At 48.6% G+C, this 12,667-nt stretch overlaps 1 protein-coding gene across 12 annotated transcripts in view; it reads left to right on the plus strand.

Moving 5' to 3' along the window:
- Nucleotides 1-12,667, plus strand: part of LOC122212748 (integrin beta-3-like) — a 57,967-nt gene that overhangs the window by 11,088 nt on the left and 34,212 nt on the right. For all 12 annotated transcript variants that reach the window (XR_006199269.1, XM_042926692.1, XM_042926696.1 and 9 more), the window contains exon 2: nucleotides 6,493-6,578. Coding sequence is in view for 11 of the 12 variants with exons in the window: in XM_042926692.1 (XP_042782626.1) it covers nucleotides 6,493-6,578 (86 nt within the window). In the remaining variant the exon portion in view is untranslated. The remainder of the gene's footprint in view (nucleotides 1-6,492; nucleotides 6,579-12,667) is intronic.

Below are 12,667 nucleotides of genomic sequence, written 5' to 3' on the forward strand. Positions count from 1 at the left end.
CTATAGATGGATTAGCCATAGCAAAATTTTCATTCCAGAATGGCTTTTTTTTTTCTCAATCACATAAAGTATTTAAGGGCAGTGTTTCTCGAAATCGTGTCATATATGCTATAGAAATGCAAAACCTTTTTGTATTATCTTCTTAGGGGTGCTACAACTGTGGGGCTTAACGCAATGAACTTTATTCTAGTCTCCCTGGAGGCTAGAAAACTGGAGGCAAGGTATCAGCAGGGCCCTGCTTTCTCAGAGACTCTGGATAGAATCCTTCCCTGATGCTTCCTGTCTCCTGGTGGTTGTTGGTACTCTGGCATTCCTTCCCTTCCAGTTGGATCACTCCGATCTCTGCCTCTGTCATCACATGGCATTTTCTCTGTATGTTTGTCTTCACATGGTGTTTTTCCCCTGCAAGGATATCAGTCAGGCTGGGTTAGGCCTCCCCTAAGGACCTTATCTTGATTATATCTGCAAAGATCTTGTTTCCAAATAAGGTCACAGTGGTAGGCACTGGGGGTTAGGACGTCAGCATATTTTTCTGGGGGCACAGAATTCAACCCATAACACATTTTAATATTGGTAGAGGCAAATTATACACAAATGCCTTCTGATGTCACATGCCATATTTAACGAACTGTGATGCACTTTTTTAAATCTCTGAAATTATGGTACATCCTACATCCATAGTCTTAGATATGGTGAAACGTGGAAATTTGGATTTCCTGCCATTTTGGGTGATGCTTCCTGGAGCTTTATGCTCAGAGGTGCGTGTTACCTTGAACTTCACTTTTCCCTTCCCCTTCCCCTTCCTTAGATTACTGAGCTGCTGCTACATGTAATGAAGGAACAAAAATAAAATAAACTTTCTTAGCAGATTGCTCTAAGAAAGCTCTAGAGAAACTTGTGGATCCATATGGCAGTTAGCATGAGATGTTTTGTTCTTGGATGACTCACTCAGCCAGGTGACTGCAATGGAAGATCAGGCCCCGCCAAGTCAGCCGGTGTCCCCGTGGACCTAATTGGGAAGTGACTAGTCAAAGGTCAGTGGCAGGGCTGGAGAGCCAGGCCAGACCTCCTTTCTGGCAGATAGCAAGACAGTCCGTGGTGTATGCAGTGTGGATCACCCTCCCTTCCCACTAAACACCTCTCCTTTTGACTTAGCCCTTTCCTGAAGCACCCTGGCTTCACTAGGGTGGCCCATTCCTGCATTCTGGCATCCTGGCTCATTGGACAGTGTGTCCTCAAAATAGCTCTCATTGACGCATTATGACTTCCACTTGTTCCAACTCCCTTCCTAGTTCCTCTTTTTTCCCCCATTTTCCCCATCCTTTGTCTCTCTTCTGGTTTTGTGAATCGGGCTGACGTGCCAAACCACAGCCTTTCCTTCCACTGCTTTTCAGGCAAATTTCTTGGCGGTCTTGTCTATATTTTCTTTTCTTTCTTTTTTAATGTTTATTTACTGAGAGAGAGAGAGAGAGAGAGAGAGAGAGAGAGATTGAATCCTAAGCAGGCTCCAAGCCACCAGCACAGAGCATGACGTGGGGCTCGATCTCACGAACGGTGAGATCATGACCTGAGCTGAAGTCAAGAGTTGGACGCTTCACCGGCTGAGCCACCCAGGCGCCCCTCTCTCTATTTTCTACTTGGCCTTCTCCTCTTGGCCATCCCTCCTGGACTGGATTTTCAAACACTAATATTCCTGACTCCATTTAGAAGTTAGATCTGACAACTGATCGTTTTACTGTAGTCTGATGCTTTCTGGCTCTGTGCTCCCACCACCCCCCTGTTCAGGGCATGCTCAGCAGTGTGTCTAGTGTCGTGTAGAAGAGTGGCTTCAGGGAAAAAGTAAGAAGAAAGTAAAACATTCACCTGCCTCAAACAGCTTGGGACTCAGGATGAAAACAGCAAGGACAAAAACGACAGCCACTGTAGCAGCAGCAGCAGCCTTTAGGGAGTGCTTCCTGTGTGCCAGCCCTTTGTGCTCAGAGTTTGACAGGGACTTGTTTCATTTAATCCTTATAGCCACCCTGTGAGGACCAGGGCCCTGTTTGCTTGCTCTGGCTAAACCATCAGAGGAAATGGGTGGTGGGGTTGCTGATTGTTTTCAGCGACAAAGTTCTGATGAAGATTGCCACTTCTCTGGCAGGGCTGAGTCTGGGCCCTTGAGGCTGAGCAAGAACACAGGCCTTATGAATGGCTGGAAACAGAGGCCCAAACTCCTTCCACATGTTCAGGAGGGAGGGGTGGTCTCAGAGCTGAAGCTCATTGAATCAGCGTGGCCCAGGCGCAGAAACTTCTGATGAGTCAGTCACTTTTAGCCACGGCGATCCGATCCGGGGAACCTGCCTTTGGTGGTAGGTCTTGGTGGGGGGTATTGTGGGGGGAATCACTGGTTCTCATGAAATCAACCTATGATTCACTAAGAGAGGAAAGGGGAACGGGCTCTCATGACTCCCCGGGCATGACTTCCTAAAGAACAGATCCCAGCGGCTTGTCTCATCCTCTGGGGTCATGGGCTGCCCATTCACCGGGAGGGGGCCTGCTGTTATTTATTTCCCATCTGGCAAGGCTTTCTATTGTGGCTACGAGAGTCAAGGGCTCCTAGGCAAATACATGCTAATTTGAGAGTGAATGGGTGGAAAAATGGATAGCCTGGGGAGAGTTTTCAAAAATAATTGGAGGTGCCCACACCTCCCATGGTCCTCTTCTCTAGTCTCACTCTTCCCGAGGTCTCCCCCTGCCTCTTCCCCCCAACCCCAGTGAAAACCGATGGCATTTATGTCTGGAATTACCCCCCTCGATGCTGATTCCCATGGAAACTTTGAGGAGGGAGACAGAGACCTAAAACATTTTGAGCTATGCTTCCAGTAAGGCAGTAAAGGTGGGGGGGGGGGGGCGGCGGGGGGTGTGTGCTCACATCTGGCCAGGGAAAGAGCCACCACGAGCTGAGACATGGCCAGGCAGTCCTCGCAAGGGGAGGCCTCCTGGTTGCCTCGTGGATTCTGAACTGTGAGGTCCTCTGAGGCCAGCAGCTCCTGGCTACCTTCCTTCCATTATAGACAATGCGTGGCTGAGGGCTGCCCCAACTCAGAGGTGGCCTTGGTAGCTCAGGGCCAGGCCGGGAGCCACTGCTGTGATTCCCACGACACGGTCCTCGCGCTCGCTCGGTGAGAGTGTCAGTCAAGTCAGAGCCTGGGGCCCAGAGGTTCCTCATGGGCTGGTAGCGGCACCCCACTTGGGGAACTGTGGATTTGGGAAAAGCCTTTGAAAGTTAGACTCGAGCTCTGAGGAAGTCTGGGGCTTCCGGGATTCCACATGTGATGCTGGTGTTTTTAGGAGAACAGTGGAAGTTTAAATTGTCACAGGCACTGTTTCAATGCATTTGCATGTTTTATAATGGAACTCAATGCATAATTTGGAGACGTGAGCTCGGTTGCTTAAAAACACAAAATATAACTGATCCAGGCCAGTGCCTTTCAATGTGTTCCACTGTATATCTATGGAGCATCTCCTGTGAGCAAGGACTGGGGCTGGATGGGGCTGGTTGGGGCTGGACGGGGCTGGATGGGACTGGATGGGGCTGGACGGGGCAAGCCTCAAGAGGCTTATTAAAATCTATTGGGTGGCAGTGTTGTTAAGATAGATAGATGAACAATTGTAACGTTAGGAGTTACGAGTGAAGAAACAGGCTAAGAGGAGATGCATACTCTCCCAAGGCCACGTTAGCAGTGGTGACTCAACGAGGACCGCAGTCCACTGATTGCACGCTTCCCTCTTCTGTTAGCTCCCTCCACCCCCTGGTGAGGCCCTGAGATGGATATCGGTAAAACGTAATTTTTTAAAGAGGTAAAAGTACGTTACCATACAAGTGTAACACGCACATGTGCCAAAGATTTTATTCAGCTTAATTAATGAGGGAGTCAGGTTAAGTCAAAAGAAAATTCAGGGAAGGGAGGGGCGCCTGGCTGGCTCAGGGCATAGGGCATAGGACATGCGACTCTTGATCTCAGGGTTGTAAGTTCAAACCCCACGTTGGGTGGAGAGATTAATTAAAAATAATTTAAAACAATCTTTAGAAAATTCAGGGAAGGGAGATTTATAGTTGGTAGTTGAAAGGAACGCTGAAATCAGTTACCTAATATTTTCAAAATTGGTTAAAGGCAATAAAACCAGACAGAAATCATTTGCATCGCTGTTGGATAAGAACCATATACACTGTTATTATCAAGAATCATTTCTTTTTGTTTGTTTATTTTTATTTATTTTGGGAAAGATACAGAGAGCAAGCAGGGGAGGGGCAGAAAGAGAAGGAGACAGAATCCCAAGCAGGCTCCATGCTGTCAGCGCAGTGCCCCGTGCGGGGCTTGAACTCACAAACCATGAGATCGTGACCTGAGCTGAAATCAAGAGTCAGACACTTAACCGACTGAGCTACCCGGGCACCCCAAGAATCATTTCTATTGTTACTGGTTTTCTACAAGTTAACCTCTACTTTTATAGAGTTCTAAAATGTCCTAATCAATAGAAGTCAAACAAAGGTATGCACTCCTAGAAAATCAGATAATCCCTAAGTATGGTGGGTCTACTTGTCAACACTGGATACAACAGATAAAAATGGATAATTTTTCTTGACAATATTCTGTGTGTGTGTGTGTGTGTGTGTGTGTGTGTGTGTGTGTGTGTATGTGTGTGTATACACACATTTTCTGGGTATGTTTTGTCTAGGTGTTGGAAGGGAGTTCACACACGTTATAATAAAATAGACTTGAGACTTGCAGCTTGATAGGAAGTTTTGGGGGCATTGGGAAAACAATCTTTTTTTGATCAGGCTGATTTCCCTAAAAATAGATTTGCTGGTCTTACCAGCCGGGAGCAAAGGGACTACTTTAGGAAATTGGATGAAGGACCTGGGTCATGGAGAGGAATGTATCTTCCTCAGTATGTTCCTTACATTGGAAAAAGCCTTCCTGGGGACCACTGCGGAAGGGAGGAGGTTTACCTGGCTGAGCCCAGAAAGGCTGAACTAGGGGAAGCAGGGAGGATGAGAGCTTCCGCCCAAGCCAATGCCTGCGGTTTGCTTCCTGGCTAGGCTTCTCTGGGTTATTTCGATCTCTGTGGTGGCCTCTGCTCTTCCCCCTCCCTCCCCACACCCCAGGCTTTTCTCTGTCCCATGACAATGTGAAAACTGTTCACATTCGAATGGCCTTTTGTCATGTGCTGAGTGCTTCTCCTTCACCTCCCTGAATTCTTTGCACAAATCCTGTGAGGTGGGTGTTACCATTTCATAAAGGTTAACTGAGCAGCTCAGTTAGTCCTGGTACAGCTAGTAAAAGGAGCATTCAGAATTCAAATACAGGGGTGCCTGGGTTGCTCAGTCGGTTAAGTGTCCGACTCTTGATTTCGGCTCAGGTCATGATCTCGTGGTTCATGGGTTCAAGCCCCACATCGGGCTCTGCTCTGACAGCTCTGACATCGGGCTCTCCCTGCTTGGGTTTCTCTCTCTCCCTTTCTCTTTGCCCCTCCCCTGCTGTCTGTCTCTCTCTCTCTTTCAAGATAAATACATAAAAACTTTTTTTATACGTTTGTTTGTTTGTTTGTTTGTTTATTTATTTATTTTGAAGGAGAGTGAGAGAGACAGAGCACAAGCGCGGGAGGGGTGGAGAGAGAGGGAGACACAGAATCCAAAGCAGGCTCCAGGCTCTGAGCTGTCAGCACAGAGCCTGATTCAGGGCTCGAACCCACAGAGTGGGAGATCACGACCTGAGCTGAAGTCGGATGCTCAGCCGACTGAGCCACCCAGGTGCCCCTGAATATGAAAACTTAAAAATTAAAAAATAATTCAAATACAGGCCTTCCAACTCCAATTCCTGCTCTTCCAGCTTATCTCACTCAGCCTTTTCTGACATTTCTGGCATTCTCCCTGGACCATTCTACACCCTGACACCTTGATATATGTATTGGGAGTCTTGAGAGGGCTTCAGAAGATTTGCTTTGTCCTGGAAGGCCAGTGGAACACTGCCTGGCAGTGACCCCCACCACTGCCCCCCACCATATTTAGGCTGTGTGTTAATGTTAGTGCATCAGGGCCTGGGATCCCCACGTAGTGGCTGTGAATCCGTCGCACGAATAATTGGAGAGAGGGCACACTGCATTGCTCTGGGCCTCAGATTTTCCTGTGCACAATGTGGGTGTCAGACCAGTTGTTAATGAAAGCCTTTCCATCTGTTATGATCTGACACTGTGGGTCCATCTTGCTCCAAAGCTTGTCATCACTGGGGCCTCATCAGTGAGGGTGGCGGTGAGTTTCTCCTGACCTTTCTCGTTCTCTTTCCTCCTTACGAAACAGCCTGTGTTTGGTGAAGGTCTATGGTATGGTCAGACCTGCTGTGTGCATCTGAGAGCTATACATCTGAGCATTTGGGGAAGTTGGGAAGGATGGGGCAGGCCAGTTACCCTGTCAGGCCAAGTCGGTTGCTAACGCCTTTGTCTCCTTTGCAGTGTCCAACATCTGTACCACACGAGGCATCCACTCCTGCCAGGAGTGTCTGGCTGTGAGTCCTGCGTGTGCCTGGTGCTCAGATGAGGTAAGGAGAGGACATCTGACCTTCCTTCTTAACCCAGGCTTCGCTGCTTTTGTGCAGGAATGGACCCATAGGGTTATCTCCTCCCTGCTAAATACACAAGCCCCCGTGTCCCTTCTGAGCAGAACTAGAAGGAAGCCTTCAAATTGGTAGATGTCAACGTGAGCTGTCATGGGGTTGTTGCCGGGAACGCCGTCCAGACTCTGCGGTGTGACCCCCAGCACGAGCCAATGTGGTTAGGCTCCTGGCGTCACTGTAGCCATTGTCTCCCTTTGCCACACTTTGATTGCTTTTTTGTTGGGGTGGAGCACCCCGGGAAAGCAGGGTATCAAAAAGAGAGGCAGCAGAGGGTTATTGGTATAGAGGGGATGCCTGCATACAAACATCCTAGAGTTTTTAAAAGACCGGTAAAAGAAGAATCTTACACTTAACATGGCAGGGGTGGGGGACGTTCAGTCAGAAGATCTTTTCTCTTCCCTTTTCCTCTGTGATGTCTGGACCCCCACAGCTTTACCTGCTCCTCTCTCTCTTATTTTCCTCCTTCCTTCCCTCGCTTAGGTGTCAATGAGGGAAGGCGCTGGGCCCATTTGGTGAGGATACGAGGGTGACAGGAAAGGGTTAGCTGTGTCTAGGCAGAGGGTTTGTTGTGTCTGGGGCCCTAGGGAATGAGTGTGTCTGAGGGAATGGCTATGTTTGTGGCTGGGACGGGAATTTGGAGCTGGTGAGAGCTGGGGGGTGAGTGTGGCTGGAGGGAGTCCAGTGATTACAGACCGAGACTGAGTCATTGGCCTGGCCCCCGGCAGGTGTTTACCTGAACTCCTGGCCTGGCTGCTTCCCCACTACCTGAGGCGCCCTCTCTGTCACCACAGCACCTCTCTGCCCTCTGCAGTTTTCTGACTGCTCTAACCCAGCCTCCTCGTCCCTTTGCTTCTCTTCCTGATCTGCTGAGTTTCCTAAAAAGGCAACCTCCCTGGCAGGCTGGTGGGGGTGTGGGGAGAGAGAGTGGGAGCTGGGAGGCTGTGTTTATCCTTAGACAGGAGGACTGCCAGAGCTGCGGGGGCCAGCCCAACACACTACTTTGCCTCTGTACAGTTCAGCACAGGAACTGCTTCCAGAGGCAGCTGCCCAACATCTGGGCCACGTTGACTTCATTTAGCAAACGAAACATTCCCTGGGGCTGGGAGGGAGAGGTGGGGAGGGGGCGGGTGAATCCATCCTCCCTCCCCCCACCCCCATAGGTTCTCCACCCCTCTGGGCTGAGCTGGCTGCTCCAGTGTGATGGGGCCTCCTCCCTTGTCCTTTGCCATGTCCTCCTTCCCTTGGTTGCCATCATAATATCACTCAGCCGCTCTTGTAAGGAAGTTGGAATTCTGCAACAGAAGAAGGGAGAGCTGGATGGGGCGGATGCCTCCTTCTTGGATTGGATGGCCTGAAGCTGGCTGGAGCAGATGGGTAGCCAGGGGAGAAGCCCTAGTGTCACTCAAAGGATGCTCCCATCCCCTTTCCCTCCTTTTCAACCCAAAGTGAGAGAAAATGCAGGCAACTGTGGCCAAGAGGCATCTGGGGAAAAAGAAAACATATTCTTGGAGTGTCCGTCACCCCTTTTGCTCTGCATAAGGACATGCCCTGTAGCTGAGGTATGTTGAGGCCGAACCAGACAAAGCCCGTAGGTCATGTGACCAGATTTTGGAAATGCAAGTGCAGAATATTTATGGATGACCGTGGTGAATTTTGTCTCCTGGGGCAGACCAGGGGAGGATGGGGGGAGCGGGAAGGTGAGGGTAGGATCAAAGCGTAAGGTAGGACCTGCCTAGGAATGGTGGTGGTGGTGGGGGGGGATGGGGTGAGTCAGAGAGGAAATGAGTGTATCAAGGACCAAAGAAAACTAATGAGTAGAAGTAGAAGGTCCAATAAGATATTCTCTGGGAGAATGGAATATAAACAGGAAAGTGGGGGAGGCCAAGGGGTTAGAGAATGACTACAACTATCTCTGAGAAAGGGGGAGGAGGGGAGGAGAGATAGCGGAGGAGCCCAGTATGAGGCAAAGTGTGTCAGCCAGGGAGGAGTGGGGGGGTGGGAATCCCAGCCTGTAACCTGAACATGACTGCTGGTGGTGGTTGTTTTTTTGTTTTTTTTTTTTTTTTTTGTCCGAGGGCTTCCCCTACACAGGCCAAGTTTAACTGCTGAAAGTGTCTTGGCTGTCGGCTTAAAAACCCAGAAGTGAACCATCTGGGCCATTTTGTATGTGACTTGTTGAATAATTGACCCTAGAGGGCCCTCTGCCTCTGCCTCCCTTACCTTAGCCATTGCAGGAAGGGTTGGCAGTGCCTGGAAAAACAACTGGTTGGGCTCAGCTTTCCCTTGGTCCTAGAGGACAGCAGCTCTGGGTGTGTATCACAAGTGTTTGGCCGGGTAATAGGAAAACATAGCCAAAGTGGATGAGTGCAGTTTTGGGTCCATCTGCACAGGGTGTGTTCCTGGAGGATTGGATACTGATACGGGTGGGGGCGGTGTACTGTCTCTGGGATGTGAATGTAACAAAGAGGCCAAGCTCCCCCAGAGATTCAACTCATGGTCTCGGCCTCCGTGGCGCCATGTTGGAATCTAGAACCTTCCAAACTTGCCTCGCTGTAAGAACCACCTGGGGTGCTTTTTAAATATCAAGGTTCCCCGGATGGATCCTGGACCTTTTGCACCAGCATGGGTTCTTATAGTAGCAAGTTTGGCAAATACTCCTGATCAAAGGGGCTGATCACTGGGGTCATGGTCGGTGGAGGTGGAGTTAAGGCAGCCAGCTAAAATTCAAGACACCCAGTAAAATTAGAATTAAATAACAAATAATTTTTAATGTAAGTATGTCCCAGATATTTGCTACATTTGGCAACTCTAAGTAGAGGGGAGGTACTAGAAATTCTTCTGTAGTCCTGAGTTTGCATCAGAAGGTGGACCAGCTGACACTCAGCCTGACAACCGAGGATGAAAGAAGAGGAATGGGTTTGGGTTTAGCTAAGTAGAAGACTCCAGTAGAGGTGACTTATTTTCTTCTCTGCATCTATCGGGGAAAGGTTTGAGGCTACTATTGAATTCTTTTTCAGTCGCATTATAATTTTGTTCTCACTTCTCTGCTGCTTTTTCTTTCTAGTTTTCTTTTAATCTGGAGGGTAAATGTTCATCTTGAGAGTTTTGCTAAATGTGTTATTGTAAAAATAAAAGGTATAATATTGAAAGTGTTCCCCTTCCCATAAACAATGGGGTATGGATACCAATAATCATAAACTAAAGTGCTTTTCTTTTCCTCTCCTTCTTTCTGTCCCTTCCACACTTTTGTCACTGTATGGTCAAGCGATTTCTTGTCCTCACTGGATGTCAATCAAGAAAACAATGTTAATTTATTTGGGTTGGAGGCATTTGGTAGAAAAGAGTCACCCTCTTTTTTTTTTTTTTTAACTTTATTTGAGAGAGAGAAAGAGAGCGAGAGAGACATTGTGCGTAGGGGAGGGGTAGGGAGCGAGAAAATCCCAAGCAAGCTCTGCTCTGCCAACGCAGAGCCTGACGTGGGGCTTAAACTCGTGAAACTATGAGATCATGATCTGAGCCAGAGCCGAGAGTTGGATGCTTAACCAACTGAGCCGCCCAGGTGCCCCCCAAACAGTCACCTTCTATTTGCATTTATTGGTTTATATCATATCAAAAGAGTTTGAGTATATTTGACTTCTGTTGAGATTTTTCATATTTTGAAAGCATTTCGTGCTCACAGTCTTATTTTATCCCCTGACCAAGCCTGTGAGAGAGGTAGGATAATGAGAGTTATTCATGCTGTACTTTTGCAGTTTCCAAATCAGGATGAATGGAGAATAGGACTAATAGCATGCATCAGTCTCCCAGGAGAGGGAGGGGATTCAGCTCACACAGCATGTGGGCTGGAACCTCCCACCCCTGTGCTCAGGATCTTCCCCTGGGTCTTGGTTATTTCTGTCCTTTTTGTGTCACATCCGGTATCACCAGGAACTGGAACTTTAACCTTCGTCCTCCCTCCTTTCAGTTTTTTTCTCTGAGTAACCTAGAGACGTTCCTTCTACCTTCCTAATCTGGGTTATTAAGAAAGGGAATGTTGCCCAAGTGTGTTGAGGTCACCACCTTGGTATCCTCCCGGGACAGGAGGCTCTCTGGGAGAGCGTGGCTGAAGGGCCCGCCTGTTATATTCCTGACCTCTGATGTCAGTGACCGCAGAAGGAGGGAGGGAGACAGTTTTTGTTTGTCAGTGTTTCTATTTCTAAGGAAATTCATAACAAACCATAAGGACTATCAGCAGGGCTTAGTACTTCAAACCTTCTCATAATAAGCACTGTCATATTGGGAAATGGGCACTCAAGAAACCCCGCCTTCAAGGGTGTAGCTTAAAGACCCACGAAGGCCTTGCTGCTCTCCTTCAGTTCCCTGGTCTCCCCTTTGCTCTCTCCTTTGGCAAATGTCTTAGTACTGGAAAGGGTCAGCTCCTCCGTGCATCTTGGTCTCTCCAGTCATTGCCTTTTTTGGAAGGTTTTCTCCCTGGGGCTTTGTGGGTAGCTGGGCTCAGAGATAAGGTAGGGAGCACTGTGAGCAGGAAGATGTTTCCTGGGGGAGAGGGGTTGGGAGAGATGTGCAGGGGCAGCCAGAGAAGATTGGGCACAAAAACTCCAAGTGCCCCTAAGTTCACTCCGCCATCTGTCCTTGGCCAGGGCTGGGAGCGGAGAGGACATTTTCATCTATCCCAGAGATTTGGAGGATCTGTGATGTCCCCGTTGGAATCTTTTGGGCCAAGAAGGTTAAGTCCTTTGCACTGTTTCCCACTGCTGATGTCATTTAATCACCTCATACTCATGAAGCTGAGAGGGAAAGAAGGAAGCTGCCAACTTCCAGAAGCTTTTTCCACTTTTTGCCTGGGCCAGGATGGTCCTCATTCCGTTTCTCTTAGTCTATTCAGGCAGCTATAACAAAAATACCATAGGGGGCCTGGGTGGCTCAGTCGGTTAAGCGTCCCTTGGTTTTGGCTCAGGTCATGATCTCACGGTTTGTGAGATCGAGCCCTGCATCAGGGCTCTCTCTCTCTTTCTCTGCTCCTCTGCCCCCCACCCCATGCTAACTCTTTCTTTCTCTCTCGAAATAAATAAATAAACTTAAAATACCACAGGCTGGATGGCTTGAGAACATTTATTTCCCATAATTCTGGAGGCTGAGAAGTCCAAGATCAAGGTACCAGCAAATTTTGTGCCATAGTGGCTGTCTTTTTGCTATGACATGGCAGAAGGGGCCAGGGAGCTCTCTGGGACCTTTTTTCTTAAAAAAAATTTTTTTTAATGTTTTATTTATTTTTGAGAGAGAGAGAGAGTGTGTGTGGGGCACAGAGAGAGGGAGACACAGAATCCGAAGCAGGCTCTAGGCTCTGAGCTGTCAGCACAGAGCCCGACACGGGGCTCGAACTCACGAACCGTGAGACCATGACCTGAGCCGAAGTCAGATGCTTAACTGACAGAGCCACCCAGGTGCCCCATGGGGCCTTTTTTCTAAGGGTACTACTCCCATCATGAGGGCTCCACCTCAAGACCTAATCACCTCTCAAGGCCCAACCTCCTAATACCTTGGGGGTTAGGGTTTAACATGTGAGTTCTGGGGGGGATACAGGCATTCAGTCTATAGCATTATTGGTTTCATGTTTCCCTCCACATGGGGAAGACTTTCAGTCTATCAGGCAAGGGCTGGGCATGAGAGGGAGAGAGACTTCAAGCATCAGGAGGAGTTTTAGGCTACAGAGTCCTGATTTTTTGAGTATGGATGGTTCCTTGTGGCCACATCCCTCCCTTGGCAATATGGCTACTAGTCACCTGCAGGGGCTAAGGAGGCAGAACATTATCTATCCTTCCCACACCAGCCACATCCCCATCCTGCATTCTGTTCCCTACCCGGGCCTTCTCATGTGTGACTCTTCCCAGGACCGTCGCTTCCACACTCCTGTTTCTCTGCCTTGTTCCTCACTCTATACAGAATTTAATACAAACTATCACTTTAAGAGGATAATTACAGTCAGATAATCTAGTTAGACCTCTCTTCTGCCA

Source organism: Panthera leo (genome assembly GCF_018350215.1).
Source record: "Panthera leo isolate Ple1 chromosome E1 unlocalized genomic scaffold, P.leo_Ple1_pat1.1 chrE1_random_Un_scaffold_49, whole genome shotgun sequence".
NCBI classification, from domain to species: Eukaryota; Metazoa; Chordata; class Mammalia; order Carnivora; family Felidae; genus Panthera; species Panthera leo.